We start from the raw sequence: 17,785 nt of genomic DNA, 5'->3' as shown, positions 1-17,785 counted from the left end.
GTTGTTCTTTATCATCCCTCCAGACCGGCACAGAAACTGATAGGTTATAGCTCACCTCAACCAGCAGGTGAAGACTGAGACACAAGTGGGCTGTGCAGTCCCAAGTACAATCAGTGTGCTCTCACTCCAGCAGGTGGAGGCAGTAAGCCTGTGCAGTCTTTCCCTGGTTTAGTGTAGGGCTGTTGGATTTGGGCTAGTGGCTTTCTGGTTCCTGGTTGTGCTGCCAGATTGAGCTTGGGAGACCCTTTCGGGGGTCCATCCGACCTTGGGGGTCCCTCCTCCTATTTCCTCCATCTCCCCAGATTTTTTTCTTTAGAGGTGCCTCAGCTGTAAGCCATGTCACCAAGACATATGGCTTTGAGAGCCAGTGGGGTCTGTTCAACTTAAAGTTGTGTTGAAAAAAACCCCCAAGTCCTGAGGTAGTGCCAGTCTGAAGGGAAACCTTAGATTAAGGTTAATTGATTTTTATTGCTAACCGGCACTTCGTATTTTCCCTAGGAGCGGTTTTCGCAATGAACACTTTTAACTAAGAACATAAGAATAGCCTTACTGGGTCAGACTAATGGTCCATCAAGCCCTAGTACCTGGCCAAAACCCAAGGAGTAGCAACATTTCATGCTGCCGATCCAGGGCAAGCTGAAAAAGTGCTCTTTCTGCTCCAGGTGCATGGTTGATGTGGCTGTCGTGTGCACGAAGTGCACCAGCTGCCACGAAAGGGAATCCTCCTCGGCTTCGGGTGCCAGCGAGCAGGGTTCCCTTTCACGAGTGCACCACTCATCAGCAGAAGGCAGTGGGGAAGCCCAGACTTCCCCTACCGCCCACACAGGGATTTCCCAGCCGCAGACAGTCAGGGAATGAAGGTTTCTCTTACCGCCGATAGTGCTGGGGACTCCCTTTTTGTGGCTGCCAGCTTGCCTGCTTTACAGGCTGGGTCTGTTCAGGCCTCTTTTCCTCTGTTCAGGCCTCTTTGGAGTTTCCCGCCAAAACTGGTGAGTTTTTTTCAGTGGGTTTTTCACCAGTTTTGGCGGGAAGCTCCACCATCTTGTCTGCAGCCTCAGGTGACCTTGTCTTAGAGAGACAGGAACAGGTTTCTACTAGATCTCCTGCCTTGGCAGTGAGTCCTGCTTTGATGCCAGGGGGGTTTGCCTCAGATTTTGTTTTGACCATGTACAGGGCATACTTGCAGGCGGCCGGGGGTCCTGTTTCTTCCCCAGGGGTCTCTGGTTTTTTGGGATGGCTCATTCCTTCCATGTCTACCCCTGTTCATCCCCCTTCAGCGTCGGCTTCGGCCCAGTTCCGCCCCCTCCCACCTCCCCCCTCCATCTTCATCCAAGCAGCTGCTGGTTTTATGGGAAGAGGCTTTTTTGTTTGGAGATGTGTTTTCTTCTGAAGAGGACTTGGATCTCTTGTTGGACTGCTAAGATCCTCTGAGGGGGATGGATGATGCTGACGTGTGTTTGTCAGAGACACCGGCTGGTTAGAATGTGTCGGTGGTGCGCATTTTTCAACTGGAAGAGCTTCAGGAGCTTATTCTTCAGGTTTTGTCGGAGGATGTGAAAGAGCCCCCGCATGTGGTGGCCCCCTTGCTTCAGAGGATCTGGGCAACCTCCCATTTTTTTCTTATGCATCAGGGTATTCTGGATGTGGTGCACACGCAGTGGAAGTCGCCGGATGCGCGCTTTCATTTGGCGCGGTCCATGGCTTGGCTTTATCCCATTTCTGATGGTGATAGGGATACCTTTTAAGTCTCCTGTTCTGGATGTGGTGGTTTCGGCTATCATGCGTAGGCATACACTGCCAGTTGAAGGCGGTTCGGCCTTGTGGGTCTCTCAGGATTGTAAGTTGGAGTTTCTTAAGCAAAGTTTTGACGTAGATGCCTCGGCGGTCAAGGTGGTGATTTGTAGTGGTCTGGTGGCCCGGGTTTGTTTCTGGTGGTCCGAGCGAGTTCTTGACCATGAGTCTGATTTCTGGACCTTAGTGGATCAGGAGGTGGCTAAGATTGAGCTTGGTGCTTCTTTCGGATGCCATGTATGTTCTGTTGTGGGCTTCGGCCAAATCTATGGCTCTCGGAGTGGCTTTTTGCCATACCCTGTGGTCCCGGGGTTGGTCAGCAGATGTGGCATCTAAGGCTAAGCTTAGTAAATTTCCTTTTCGAGGCTCTTTTCTATTTGGCCTGGAGTCGGACAAACTGGTTCAGGCCTTGACTGACTCTAAGGTGCCCCTTCTTCCTGAGGACTGTCCTTGCCATTCTTTGCAGGATGGCATCAACCGGGGGCGTTTGTGTGATTTTCTGCAATTCCACCCTGGTAGGGGGGGGCGGCTTCTTTTCCTTCCAGGGGCCATTTCAGTGCATGCAGTCCTTTCAGGGTGTCCACTATGGGGGTGACTTCTCCAGAGGCCGCGCCACCCGGCCCAGTGACTCCTTGCTGGTCCTTCTGGTGCCGGTGGAAAGCCGGGTTGTGGGAGTTTTACCAGGGGTGGGCCAAGATCACAATGGATCAGTGGGTCCTGGAAGTGATTCAGGATAGTTATGCTCTGGAATTTTCACGACCCTTGCCAGATCGTTTCCTCTCTTCTCCTTGTTAGATGGCTTGGATAAAGCAGGCTGTTCGTCAAATGCTTCAAAGATTGCTCGACCTCAAAGCTGTGATCCCAGCGCCCCCTCGGAAGTTCGCACCAGCAAGTATTCCATTTACTTCATGGTACCCAAAAAAGAGGGGTCTTTTCAGCCCATTTTGGATCTGAAGGGTGTCAACAGGGTGTTCCGGGTTTCATCTTTTCGCATTGAGACCCTGAGATCTGGCAGTTCTGCCTGGGGAGTTTCTGACTTCTCTCGATCTTTCAGAGGCCTACCTGCATGTTCTAATTTGGGCCTCCCATCAGCGTTTCCTATGCTTTGCGATTTTGGGAAAGCACTATCAGTTTTGTGCGCTTCCTTTTGGTCTGGCCTCAGCTCCGCGGACTTTCACTAAGATTATGGTGGTGGTTGTAGCGGTGGCCTTATGCAAAGAGGGCATTTTGGTTAATCCCTATCTGGACGACGGGTGATTCAAGCAAAGTCCTTTCAGGAGAGCTCCCAGGTTATGACTCGGATTGTGGAGTTCCTGAAATCGCTGGGATGGGTGGTCAACTTGTCCAAAAGCTGGTTGGCTCTGTCTCAGCACCTGGAGTACCTTGGTGTTCTCTTCAACACCTGCCTAGTGAGAGTCTTCCTTCCAGAGGCCTGAGTGTGCAAGTTGCAGTCACAGATTTGCTTCCTGATAGATTGTCAGTGTCCTCGAGTGCAGGATTTTCTACAGGTCTTGAGGTCGATGGCAGCCTCCATGGACGTGGTCAGGTGGGCTTGGACTCACATGCGCCCACTTCAGTATGCTCTTCTCCAGCAGTGGTCACCTCAAATGCATGGTGTGGACTTGCCCGTTCCACTTTGGGGGTTAGTTCGTCACAGCCTTCACTGGTGGCTACAGTCTTCCAATCTAGTACAGGGAATGAGTCTAGATCAGCCTCAGTGGACAGTGCTTATTACGGAAGCCAGTCTCCTCAGTTGGGGAGTTCAATGTCTCAGTCACAAAGCTCAGGGCAGCTAGTCTTTGGAAGAGGTGTCCTGGTCACAAGTGTCAACACCAAAGCGCTGAGGTTCTTCAGTCGGCGCAGAGATTTCCAGGCCCAGGCGCTGGTTGCTCTGGTGCAGCCTTGGCCGACGGACAGCCTCCTTTATGTTTTTCCTCCATTGCCAATGGTGGGCAGAGTCCTCCTTCGCATTGCTTGTCACATCGGCTGCCTAACCCTGGTGGCTCTGGACTGGCCCAGGCACCCGTGGTATGCAAATCTGGTTCATCTTCTCAGGGCAGATCTCTTCCGCTGCCCCTCTCACTTGATCTTTTGATGTTAGATCCTGGTCCATTTTGTCTTATGGCTTGGCTCTTGAAAGGGAATGCATAAATAAAAAAGGTTATTCAGATAAGGCAGGGGTAGGGAACTCCGGCCTTCGAGAGCCGTATTCCAGTCGGGGTTTCAGGATTTCCCCAATGAATATGCATGAGATCTATTTGCATGAACTGCTTTCAATGCATATTCATTATGGAAATCCTGAAAACCTGACTGGAATACGGCTCTCGAGGACCGGAGTTCCCTACCCCTGAGATAAGGTGATCTCCACCCTCTTGGGTTCCCAGAGACTTTCCACCTCTTGGGCTTATGTTTGAGTTTGGCATCTCTTTGAGGAGTGGTGTTCCGCATGTGGCGTGGTTCCCCTTCACACTTCTTTGTCTCACATCTTGGAGTTTTTGCAGGATGGTCTGGACAGGGGCCTTGCCTGGTCCTCCTTCCGAGTTCAGCTTGCGATTTGTGGCCTCTTCTCTGGATGTGATTTGTTTTTTTGAGGGCAGCAAAATTGCTCCATCCTCCAATGCAGCCTTCGGTTCCAACCTTGGATCTCAATCTGCGCCCTCCTTTTGAACCTCTGGTCTCCTGTACATTGAAGGACCTTACTCTTAAGGCGGTCTTCCTGGTGGTCATTTCTTCTGCGAGATGCGTTTCCGAACTGCAGGCCTTTTCATGTGGGCCTCCGTTCCTGGAGTTCTCTAGGGAATGGGTAGTGCTGCGGCTGGTTCCCTCTTTTCTGCTGAAGGTGGTTTTGCCTTTTTTATGTCAATCAGTCCATGGTCTTCCCGGTCTTGGGTAGTCGGGAGGGCTCTTTGGAGCAGAGATAGTTGCACAAGTTGGATGTCGGTAGGGTCTTTCGCTGTTTTATGTTCAGCAGACCCAGGAGTTCCAGAAATCAGATCATCTTTTTGAACTCTTAGTGGATCCTTGTAAGGGAGGATGGTGCTTCTAAGACTACCATTGCATGATGAATCAAGGAGGCTATCGCTTCAGCGTACCTTCTTCAGAAGAAACCTGCTCCGGAATTTCTCAAAGCTCATTCCTCTCAGGGTCAGGTAGCTTCTTGGGCTGAGTCTTCTCTTGTCCCTCCAGTGGATATCTGTAAAGCTGTGGTTTGGTCTTATTTCATTCTTTTGTTCGTCACTACTGTGTGGATGTTCAGGCACGTCGAGATGAAGTGCTCAGTGAGGGTATTCTTGTGGCAGCCCTTTGGGGGGTCCCATCCATGATGGGTACTGCTTTGGTATGTCCCATCAGTTTATGTGCCGGTCTGGAGGGACGATAAGGAAAAATTAGGATATCTGCTAATTTTCTTTCTTTTAGTCCCTCCAGACCAGCACAGACACGCCCTGTCGTTTTTTATTAGGAGTTTTGCATGAAGAGTACATTGGTTTTTTCTGCAGTGTTTTTTTGTCTGGGTTGTCAGGGGAGATTAAAAGAACAGCGGAGTTTGGTTCATCTGGCGTAGCTAGCGAGCTGTGGGGGCGTTTTTGAAGGTTCTTATTCTAATCAATATCCAACAGTATTTCTCTCTGTTTGTTGCTATTCTCCTTCTGGGAATGCAGTTGCTGTTATAGTTCACAGTTATTAGTTTCTTAGTTCTGCTTGGCTATTCGTCAGACTGATTGTACTTAGAACTGCAGAGCCCACTTGTACTACAGCCATAAGTATGTGTCTCAGTCTCCACCTGCTGTTCGAGGTGAGCTATAACCCTTCAGTTTCTGTGCCGGTCTAGAGGGACTAAAAGAAAGAAAATTAGCAGGTAAGAACCTAATTTCTCCTTTTGTAAGGGTGACTGCCTGTCTTGGTAATCCTGATGCCTGACTGGAAAAAAAAGCTGGTGAAGTGGCAGGACTCAAGTTGAGCATGAAGAAGGGAGAGAGAGAGAGTGTGTGTGTGTGTGTTGGGGAGCACAACAAAGAAAAATGGGGAGACCCAATGATCCACAGTGAAAACAATCCACCGATGAAAACAAATAACTGTGGATGCAGATGTAGCTATAGCGTTTTTTTGCTACTTCAGCTTGTCTGCAGTGTTCTTTGCTCACATGTTTAAAGACAATAGACTGTTTTCAGTCCAATTCTTTATATGTGAATTTGCAAACAATTGGACCCGTGTAGGGTCCAGTTGGATTTTTACCACTGTATTTTTTATCATTGTACTTTTTTCATTGAATTTTCATGTTTTTATATGTCAGTGTATAATAAATTATCTCCAGAACATCTGTATCCACAGTTTATTGTGTTGGGGAAGTAACACCCATTGATTTTGTGAAAGTGCTGCCGTTGTAAATGCAAGAATTAGCAGCTCTCCAGATTGATAAAATAAAATCCTCCAAAATATAAACCTATAATTATGATGGGTACTCGGGGGAATTCTGCCCTAAATCCTTAAAAATCCTGCATATTTGAGAAATAATATTTTTGCTATTGTATTTTAATATATTATGACTTAAGGATGGTGGTTATATATTGTTACAAAAACAATTGCAGAATTTTCAAATATTGTGCACTGATTTAATAAATAAATTTGCACACAATTCCCCTAGGAGTAACTGTGATGCTATTTAACATATCTTTCTATGTACTTGGAACCTGAGTTGGCCACTGTTAGAAACAGGATGCTGGGCTTGATGGACCTTTGATCTGTCCCAGTATGGCAATTCCTATGTTCTTATACTATATATTTTCGGACTCATCTTGTTTATCCAGTTATTTAAATTAATAGAAACAGCCTGAATACTACTTTATGGTGGGGAAATAGCCCCCAGTTTTTCAAAATTGTGTCAATCAATAAAAAATAAATATACATGAAAGATGACAAGATGCAATTCGATTTTATTTTCTAAAAATAAGGCCTTCATACTAAAGGGCAAAGTGATGCATTATTTTTTTAAATAAGATTGACCAGTATGGTCAGAGCTCACAGGACGGGGATGGGGACAAACTTTGTCCTCATGTCATTTTCTAGTATTCATCAGCTTCCAGGTTCTAGCCAGTGCCATAGCAGCACCAGAGCAGCAGAACTCAATATAAAGATATCCACAATGCATGTTTTCCAAAGAAGCAAGCAAAAAGGTAAATAAATCGAGATGTGGGCAGGGGATGAGGCCAGGGGGCCCAGTGAACTTGTGAATCTTGCCCTGACTCTGGTCCAGAATCTTCCTTTTTTTCCCTGGCCCAGCAGATTTCTTTCCCGCACCCTCATTTTTCTAGCAAAAAAAAAGGTAATATAAAGGAGTGGAGCTGATATTTAGGGCATACAGCTGATGGTTGTGAGTAGTATAATGGGTACACCTCATGTCAAAATGATTGACAGCTGTCAAAGATAAGGATTGACCAATCCACGTTCACTTCCGGGTTAAGCCCCGCCCACTCTCCGCCAACACCATGCCCACGCCCCACCCCCTCCCATAGGAATGAATGCCTGTCCATGTCCCGCCCCATGCTCCTTCACCAGAAATGCACTTTCTGATAAAGTCACCAGAAATGGGGGCTTGTTTGATCCCGGAAATATGCTTTCTGATGACATCAGCGGAAATGCGAGTGCCTGCCCTACCGGAAGTGCACATTCTGATGACGTAGACGGAAACAGGGTAAATGAAGTGCCAGAAATGCGCATAAAGTCACACACACAAAAAAAAGGCTGAAATATACTCAAGACCCTTGAATCCCCCATTTTCTTGTTTTGTACAAGTCCTCCGCATATATGTAATTAGGAACATGCCACCCTGTTTTCTGCATACATTCACAGTCGTGAAAAATATACTTTTCAGATGTTTTAAGTTTACCGATAGGGGTCATAAAACATAAGTGCATGTCATCACTGCTTAGGGGTTCACGGCATAGCTTACACATACTGCCCTTACATTTATGTTTTCTCGTTCTCATAGGACTCGCATTTCTGACATAGTAATTTAGATAAACACGCCACTTCATTTTTTTCTGTGCCAGCTGCATATGTCTATCTAAACAGTCTTTAGAGTGACAACACCTCTTGCTTTTAGGACATCTCTGCTATACACCGACACTGTTCAAACACATTTGTGTCAAACAAAGATGACACCATAATGTACAGAAGTGGTTGTGACTATAAGGCTTCTGGCAAAAAGAACATAACTTACGCTCCCCGTAGAATTATTTTATTTATTTATTTTTTTAACATCGGTTATGCCGTAGAAATGGTCATCGTGTAGCAACAAAGAAAACAGTTTTAGGATACACGGGCTGATCTGATGTTTTAAAGCAAAACACGAGTTTATATGAAACACAACTCTTAAATTTATCTTTAAATGTTGTTCGATGGCTGCTACATCATCGAACATGATTTTTTATGTACCACCCACTCCAAATCTTTATGTAGCTTTTCAGTACCTGTTAACAGCTCAGCATCTGTTAGTTTTACCGGCGACATAAGTGCTGTGACTACCGGCAAAACACCGGTTATTGCCTGTGTTATTCAAATCTATTAAGTACATCCTTTTTTCTGCAAAATCTGGCTAAAAAGTATAGATTTTAACACCCTACGGGCCCCACCACCCTTGTTTCTTATTACAAGTACAACACCATGGAATAAATCACAGACCTGTATTTCTCTGTGACTTTGAATGAGTTTAGCAAGCTGGTCTAAGAAATCATCAGCATCTAGCAATTCGGGATTTAATTTACCAGAAAACAAGAAATTGTGAAAAAACAATGAATGTATATGCACTTGTACGTAGTCACCGGGCAAAACTCTGTTGCTAACATCGTCCAGGATATGTTGAATGCCCTGGCATATGTCATTTTGAGCCTCACGTAATGAAGTTATCCTGTCTAAATTAATGAAATGAAAATCTTCTGAATAAAGTACACCATGAAACTTGTCCAGTTTCCGATCCCATCTTTTCACAAACTGGACATAGCTGATTGGTTCTGAATATTCAGAAGGACCTAATGCACCATTATTTGACCCATCCTCTGACACCTTGCTGCTGTCAGAATAATTATCAACTTCATAACATTCTCCATCTTCTGTGCTGTCCGGCTCTGAGATGCTTTCGCTATGTGTCTTTTTCCTGTTAGACTTTTCTGACGGCTTCACAGTATATGCTTGCGACTTTCTTACATTTTCTTGATCTACAATTTACAAAACAGCATTGCCATTAATACTTTTTTTTTCTCCCCTTTGGGGATCTGACTGCCTAACATTTTCTTGATCAACCATTATAAAAGTAATGACATTTTCTTTTTACACTAGTCTCCTTACAAAACCAGAATGCTTACTATTTCGTTTATATTTCGGTTTCTGGTAAGCACCTCTGGGCTCTGGTTCACCATCTAAGAAGCTTTCACTATGTGATCTTTTCCTGTTAGACTTTTCTGTCAGGTTCACGGTATCTGCTTGCGACTTTCTAACATTTTCCCGATCTACAATTTATAACATAGCATAACCGTTAATACACATTTTCTTTGGGGTTCTGACTGTGCTTAACATTTTCTTGAACAACTATTATAAAAGTATAGAAATTTTTCTTTTAATACTAGTCTCCTTACAAAACCAGGATATCTACTATTTCGTTTATCTTTTGGCTTCCGATAAGGAACTGGTTGTTGGTTAGAACTTGTTGATGTAGAAGGTGTCGGTTCTCCAGCCATTTCTTGGTCTAATCATAACGTAAAAAGAATGTTTTGTAGATGCTGTTTTTTAAAAAAAAAAAAACATACGTGCCAGATAAATCAGCTGTCACTTACTTTTTAACAATCTCTGTTGTCTTTTTCTGGTAAGAGATAGTTTATTTCTACCATCAAATTCCCACTCTTGTTTTTAAATGCTATGATAGATTCAGAGACAGAAAAAAAAAATGATATCCCCTTTTCTAATCATCATGTTAGCAGTTGATGTATCCAGGGTCCGGTGTAACATCCACAAAAACCAGAACGCTCGCTGATCTTATCACGGCGTATTTTTATACACTTAAAACTCTCTACAGAAGTTATCCATTCACAAAGGCTTTATTGTGTGTCTATGGACCCTGCTACAGATACATATCATTTGTCAAGTTTAGTCATAAGAACAAAAGAATTGCCGCTGCTGGGTCAGACCAGTGGTCCATCGTGCCCAGCAGTCCGCTCACGTGGCGGCCCTCTGAGACTAGCCCTACCTGCGTACGTACCAGTGCAGCAGAAATTTGTCTAACTTTGTCTTGAATCCCTGGAAGGTGTTTTCCCCTATGACAGACTAGTCATTTTAGATATCAAAATGATCCCTACGTGCCTAGAGCCTAGTTTCTTATAACCTGTCACACATTCTATTGTTTTAGTTTGGGTTGTTAATTCACGTGGCTAGCAATTCTTAAAACACACCACACATTTGTAATTTTAAAAAAAATCTTTATTTTACATCAATAAATGTTTTAGTTGAACGTTACATGTTTAAATTTTTATACAAACAAACTAAGCAATTACATAATGTATTTCCCTCAATCCCAAGAATAAAAACATGTTTTAAAAAGCATTTCTTTTGAAGAATGATTTATAATCGGTGTCACGAATTAAATCATTTACAATCTCTACATATTCACCAGCTCTCATGAAATTGACCAATCTATTGAGTAGTTGTGGCCCGTTTATAGAGGTCTTAATATCTCTGATTAAATCAATGATTATATTAATGCTTTTATTACAAAGCATCAGTATTTTCATTTTATAGCCTACAAAAGTGACTACATTTACCACACTTTCCAGGCACAGCATTCCACAAGTTTTCCTGAGTTTCTGCTGTATATCCTTTTGCACCCACATCAAGCAATCGTGGTGTTTTTGCCCCCCAGCTCGTATTAAGTAGACTCCACAATCTTCATCCTTCACGCCTTGCAGACATTTTGAATGCAGTATGCAGTTACCTTTATAACTGATTTAAGTTCTGGTGGTGTTTTGGAAAGGCCTATGCCAGTCCACCAACCATAATCACAAGCATCTTCAGATTTTAATTTTAGTTTATGTTCAATCACCGCTGGTTCTCTTTGAAACAAGCAGATAAACACAAACAGGATAGATTTATCATCGGCATGTACACCTTGTCCGCAGGTTTCTGTGATCGCGAAGATCCGCCACTTCCCTACAAAAAAAACATACAGAAATAAATTTTCCTTTTTAAAACACATGAACACATTCAGCTTCATAAACCCCTCAACACGGACCCCTGGCAATGAAAAGTGTGTGTGTGTGTTTCTCTTACTGTGGAAGATCCAGGCTTTTCCAACATGTCTGTCGCTTCGGCGTCTGCTGCGGCTTCATAAAGCTCTATATCCGAAGTATTATCCTCTGATAGTTTATAACCTGCATCTTCATTTTCTGTGTCCAAATCATATAGCTTTTGGGCGTCTGAAAACTCTTGTATTTCGGAACCTGTTAATTTGTGCGTATGCTCCCCAATATCTGCCATCGTGTCAATCGGTTTTTCAGCCTGTGGGTAACCCTCTTTCTCTGCATTACAGTCTTTCAGAAGATTACGAGACCTCTTGGTAGGCCTTTTTTCAGTTACCTATGTGTTAAAGGAGTCCATTTTATCTTTGATTTGTACAGTTTTTCTGTCATCAGGTAATCCTCTTTTTCTACATCACGGTCTTTAAGAAAGTAACTCAATCTACGTGCCTTTGTGGCAGTCATTTTATTTGACGGTTTGAGAACTTTTATTTCTGATGTTAACAGCTGTTTGTTAAAGAGCTAAGGCATACGTCACTATGACAACACCAGGGGGCCGGGACATGTTCAGACAGGTTTTTTTTTTCATGTTTTAACATTCCTGGCTTTATCAGGCCCCCCTTCCATTTCATGAAACAAATTTTGTTCTTATCCCCTCCTTTCACCTTTAGAATCTTTTCGATACGGTATATTCTGTCCTGACTTTTAGTAATTCTTCAGGATAAAAATAACCTTGTAAAGCATCACTATCGTAATCCTGTATCTTGTATGTTGTTCTCTGACCCCTGTTTAAAACATCTTTTATTATAAATATTTCATTCATCCACGTTTGCTCGTAACCTTTCTCAAATTTTCCTTTAACTTTTGACAGCCTTACATGGTCTCCTTTCTTTAAGAGATCCTTGATGTTACTGCCGTAGACTATTTTCCAAATCTGCAAAGATTTTGAGGGTGTCACATCTATAGGCCTCGCCTGTATCGTTCTGTTAAAACTAATTATAGCTGTGCACTATAGCTTGCAGCATGTCTTGATAAGTAAAAGGGGTTGTGAGATGTCAAATAGCACCATATTTTGGATTTTAAAGTCCTGTTAAAATCTTTCCACTAGAGCTGCTTTAACATCATTATGGGTCACAATATGGCGAATACCTTTTTGTTTTAATAAATTCTTCAGAGACTTATTTAAAATTTCTTTACCCTTGTCTGCTTGAAGTTTTTCAGGTGTACGCCCTAAATTAAATATTGTTTCAAAGGCTTTGGTAACTTCGTGACCGGTTTTTGTTTTTAAACTCATGGCCCATGCATATTTTGACAGGATATCTATTACCGTTAAAAAGTATTTGTAACCGTTGTTATAACGGCCAAAGGCTGACATGTCGACTAAGTCACTTTGCCATTGGCTGTCAATTTCTGACACCATTCTTTTATTTCTTTTAAACTGGTTTATAGCAGGTCTGTGTAAATTGTATGCGTTTTGACTTCGGACTGTAATATCGCTCTTTTTAGCCTCTTGAAGTAGAGGGTTAATGCCTCCATAGCTGCCTGCTGCGTTTGGATCATAATAAATTTATTTAATATTTATTTATTTATTTATTCAATTTTCTATACCATTCTCTCAGGGGAGCTCAGAACGGTTTTACATGCATTTATTCAGGTACTCAAGCAGTTTTCCCTGTTTGTCCCGGCGGGCTCACAATCTGTCTAATGTACCTGGGGCAATGGGGGGGATTAAGTGACTTGCCCAGGGTCACAAGGAGCAGCATGGGTTTGAACCCACAACCTCAGGGTGCGGAGGCTGTAGCTTTAACCACTGCGCCACCCTGTTCTAGTCAGCTCTGTTAACCTAGCTCTAAATTTAAAAAAAAAAATCTTAAAACTCTGCCTTTTAACAGAGGCTGCTAGGTGACAGTGGGCTGTTTGGTTTTTTTTCAGAACTTTTTTATTTCTGTTTGTTAAAGACTAAGGCATACGTTACTATGACAACACCAGGGGGGCCGGGACATGTTCAGACAGATTTAAGCACACCTCCCCCCTCTCCCCTTGACTTTATCAGGGCTGCAAGAAGTATGAATCAACTTATCAGCTGTCACCATGACAATCTGGGTGTTGCCCACCCCCACAGCCATTAACTAAGGTTTCATACTGTCTGTTAAAAAACCAGGAAAGAAAAAAAATGCAACTTTACAGGTCTTTTTCCTTTTCTAAGTTGTTTCTGCACTGCTCTTAAAACCTAGGATCTGTTTTAAAAAACAGGAAAGAATTTGTAAATGTCTTTTTCTTTTGTGATCTGTTTGTTCATTGCCCTAACCATGAGCTCTTAAAACCTGTCTTAACTAAAAGGCTGTTAAAATAAAGACACTCTTTTTTTTCTGGCCACATCATTTCCGGGGGTTCGACTAAATCTGTTTCCGCTAACATCATCAGAAAAGCGCATTTCCGGCGCTTCATTTACCCTTCTTCCATCTACGTCATCAGAATGTGCACTTCCAGTAGGGCAGGCACTCCCATTTCTGCTGACATCATCAGAAAGCGTATTTACGGGGTCAAGCACCCCCCCATTTCCGGTGATGTCATCAGAAAGTGCATTTCCGGTGATGTGGCATGGAGGCGGGGCCACCACCATTCCTATGGGAGGGGGAGGGGCCAGGGTATGAGGGGCGGGACATGGGTGGGACTAGGCAAAAGTGGGTGTGGTTTGGGTAAAAGTAGGCGGAGAGTGGGTGTGGTGTTGGCAGAGAGTGGGCAGGGCTTAACCCAGAAGTGAACACTGATTGGTTGATCCTTATCTTTGACAGCTGTCAATCATTTTGAGATGAGGTGTACCCATTATACTACTGTTGTACTGTGTGGCCCCCATACTAACATGGACATTTTCTTTCTAAGGGGCAGAACCAGAAGATCCTTCATCAGCATGACCTAGACAATGGCTCTGCAGATTTATTCTAGGTTTATTTTTTTTGGTGGGGGGGAGAAGAGGGACAGGGGTCTAAGGAAGTTGTGCCATTGGACTGGTGGGAGGGCATCCACAAAAGTTTGCCCAGGGCCCCATAAGTGGTTAAAATGGTCCTGCTTCTGTCATTCTACCCATATCCCCAATCTGTGAGCACAGAACAGAAATATTCATTAAGCAATTCAGCTTTACCCTTATCAGCTCCTACATATTGGTTTTCTTCACCTTTGAGCCTAAAATGCCACTTTTGCACTTTAATGTTTGTGAATATCTTATTGTCAGTCTTCTGAACTCAAAACAATTATCACGGCTCTTCAGTCTGGAGAAAAGACAGCTCAGGGGTGATATGATAGATGTCTATAAAATATTGAATGGAGTAGAAAGGGTAGATGTGAATTGCTTGTGCACTCTTTCCAAAAATACTAGGACTAGGAGGCAAGCGATGAAGCTACTAAGTAATAGATTTAAAACAAACTGGAGAAAATATTTCTTCGCACAACATGTAATTAAACTCTGGAATTTGTTGCCAGATAATGTGGTGAAATCAGTTTGTGGGGTTTAAAAAAGGTTTGGATAATTTCCTAAAAAGAAGTCCATAGGACATTATTGAGATGGTATGGGGAAATCTACCGCTTATTTCTAGGTTAAACAGCATAGGGTCTATTTTACTACTTGGAGTCTAGCTAGGTACGTGGGACTTGGGTGGGCCACTGTTGGAAACAGGATACTGGGCTTGATAGAACCCAGTATAGCAATTCTTATGCTTTTAAGGTGTCTCTTGTGGGAATGTTCCCATTATTTGATTCCAGAAAGGCTGAGAGGTTCAAACTATCCATGGAGACTAACATGTACATGACTCCTTCTTTCCATCTTCCCTGTTGATGTATAAAATATCTTGAAAACCTGAGTTCCATCTGAATTACTAACTTACAGGTTATTCCTTGGATACATTTGCTAGGAGCCAAATATCTAGTCTGAGGAAAGTTCAACAGTCTCAAAGTCTTAGTAAGGACCATATTTTCTAAATTCTTTAGCTTTGAGATGAATAATCAAACCATCCTTGATAAATGTCATACCAGAATCATGTACTTTCTAAACCCAAAGTATTAGTTTCCAGTTGCTTCTCAACCCCTTGAAGCTTTCCCTTCTGTCTCCTATCTTAGCCATTGCTTTTTTAGAAAATTCAGAGATAGAAATAGGAGAGTCACAAAGAGCTGCTTCGGTTCTCATAATCCCTTTACAAATATCCTAAAGGGCCATTTGATTTGATCTCAGGAGCTTAGCATGTTACCAGGTCCTGAAAGCACAATCAGGAGGGGGGACTGAAGCCTTTGGCAAGAAATCTGCATCAATCTGTCATGCAACAATACCCATTGCAGACTTGGATGTATCTTGCTGAAGCATATTATCTTTCAGCAATGTCCATGACTCCTTCATCTCAGGCTAAAAGCACTGCCTACACAGCTTCAGCCTCAGCTGACCTAAGAAGAGCCCAACTTGAACAAGATACTAATATCAGACCACATTTCTAATGGGAGATGGACAGTGTTGCATTATTAGGAATTGGCTTTGCCCCATTATTCTTTTCTTGACCCAGGTAGTGTGTGTGCAGGTCAGTTATAGGGATGAGTAAGGGAGAAAGATTGGTAGATTATAAGTGCACTGTGTGAGAGGCAGCTCTTAGACAAGTCATTTGTGTAGTTATAATTATATACTCAACTTTCATGTATACAGCTGCAGGATGCCTTGAAGTGTCAGCAGTGCAACAAGCAATTCAAATCCAAAGCTGGGCTGAACTATCACACAATGGCTGAACATGCAAACAAGGTAAGGGGGAACTGCGGGAAGGTATCGCACCACATAAAGGGATTCAAGACAAAGTTAGACAAGTTCCTGCTGAATAGGAACATATGCTGGTAGGGCTAGTCTCAGTTAGGGTGCTAGTCTTTGACCAGAGGGCCACCACATGAGCGGACTGCTGGGCATTATGGACCACTGGTCTGACCCAGCAGCGGCACTTCTTATGTTCTTAATAGAACTGTTATGAATCTGTGTCTTTCATTGGATAACAGAAGCACCCTGGTGAAGAATTTTTTACCTACATGTTTCATTATTCTCTTTACTGGTCTGAATGAAATAGATTGGCTGAACTTTGGGCTGGCAATGCTGCAACTCTTATGGGTGCTAGTTGATCCTAAATATTAATGTGAGGAGAATAGCATCTTTCCCCGTCACTCAGGATACCAAAGAATAGCAAAGGAAAGTTATAAGAGTAACTATTGGGTCCAGTGCCATGAGGTTTAGTGTATTGACAGAAGTTCAATAATATTTTTAATATCCTTTAGCTGTTCTGCCAACCTTGGGCTATGTGCGTTAAAGCTTTAATAGAGGCACTTTTATATAACTTAGATATCTGTTAGAAGTGGAATGTATATTTCTTACCTTTTCTTAATTTGGATTTCACAAGCTTTTTGTAATCTTTTTAAAGTATAAACTTTATGCTCTAATAGCTTTTTTAATTCCTATGAACATGACAAACTAATTTGATTATATTTGTTATTACTATGGTTCTGAGGTGTAACGATAAAATATTGGATTCATAAATTTTTAAATGGTATGGGGTAGGTATTTTTATGGGTTCAGTTATGATTTGATATATATATAGAGAAACTGCTGGGTTCACTGATATGACTTGGATATTGTAATCTTTTTGTAGTCTTTTAAAGAAGCCAGAGCAGCTAGAGGATTTTATTTCTCAATATTTAAAAATGAAATGATCTTTGTTGTATGAATTTAATGAAATCTGGTGGGTATTTATATGGGTTTAGTTATGATTTGATATATGAATGTAGATATATTTATGTACTTATGTAATCGTAAGAGTATCTTATAATTAACTAGTAAGTAACTAACTCTCAGGCTCTTGATGCATTAAATTGTCCATGGTAAATTGATTGTTAAATATTGGGTATATAGAGGATCAATGTTTGGAAAGAATTGGGGAGCGGGGGGGGGGGGGTTGTTGGGTGTCATTTGAGCTAGAGGGATGTATACAAGCTGTCGTATTATAAGTTGGGATGGGTTGGAGGTAGGGGTGGGGATGGATGGGTTGGAGGTAGGGGTGGGGATGGAGATGGGGATATTTTTTATTTTGGGTCCTGGATGTGTATGATAATATTAATCATTATTTTTTTAAAGGGGAACATCAGGTTTATTTATTATTATGTTTTAATTTGTTAAAATGGCTATGAAATTATATTCCTTAAACATCAATGGACTTAATCATCCAATTAAAAGAAAAAAATGCTCAATTTTTTAAAACTGTAGAAAGAGACAGACTGACTCGGTAATCTACACAACCTGAGAGGAGGGCTCACTGTACAAAAACTCAGCTCAGAGAAATAAAACTCTGAAGAGGGAGAGGTAACCCCCTCTTAGGAAAAGAGTTTATCTTCCAATCATTGCTTAATCAATGTTAAAAACGAGACCAGCTCAGAGGTGTAAAAAAGTTTCAAGTAGGTATATATCTCTTAATTACTTGATTAAGAGATATATACCTACAGCGAGCCCTCCTCTCAGGTTGTGTAGATTACCGAGTCAGTCTGTCTCTTTCTACAGTTCAGTGCTTTTTCTGACTCATAGTAATATTGTCCCTGCTGAAGTGGAAACATAGTTGCATCTAGTGCAGGGTTTCATTATGGCTGCCATAGGATGGGAAGCACATTCTTATAATGAGCAACAAGCTTCAGATTTATTATCAGCCTTT

General features: G+C 42.4%; 1 protein-coding gene across 6 annotated transcripts in view; it reads left to right on the top strand.

The window, feature by feature from the left end:
- Window positions 1-17,785, top strand: part of ZNF512B (zinc finger protein 512B) — a 324,570-nt gene that overhangs the window by 191,967 nt on the left and 114,818 nt on the right. For all 6 annotated transcript variants that reach the window (XM_033914235.1, XM_033914236.1, XM_033914239.1 and 3 more), the window contains one exon: window positions 15,754-15,846. In XM_033914235.1, the coding sequence (XP_033770126.1) occupies window positions 15,754-15,846 (93 nt within the window). The remainder of the gene's footprint in view (window positions 1-15,753; window positions 15,847-17,785) is intronic.

Source organism: Geotrypetes seraphini, chromosome 11, assembly GCF_902459505.1.
Source record: "Geotrypetes seraphini chromosome 11, aGeoSer1.1, whole genome shotgun sequence".
Classification (NCBI taxonomy): domain Eukaryota; kingdom Metazoa; phylum Chordata; class Amphibia; order Gymnophiona; family Dermophiidae; genus Geotrypetes; species Geotrypetes seraphini.
Note: the sequence above shows the minus strand (reverse complement) of the source record. Positions and strands in the feature narration are given on the sequence as shown.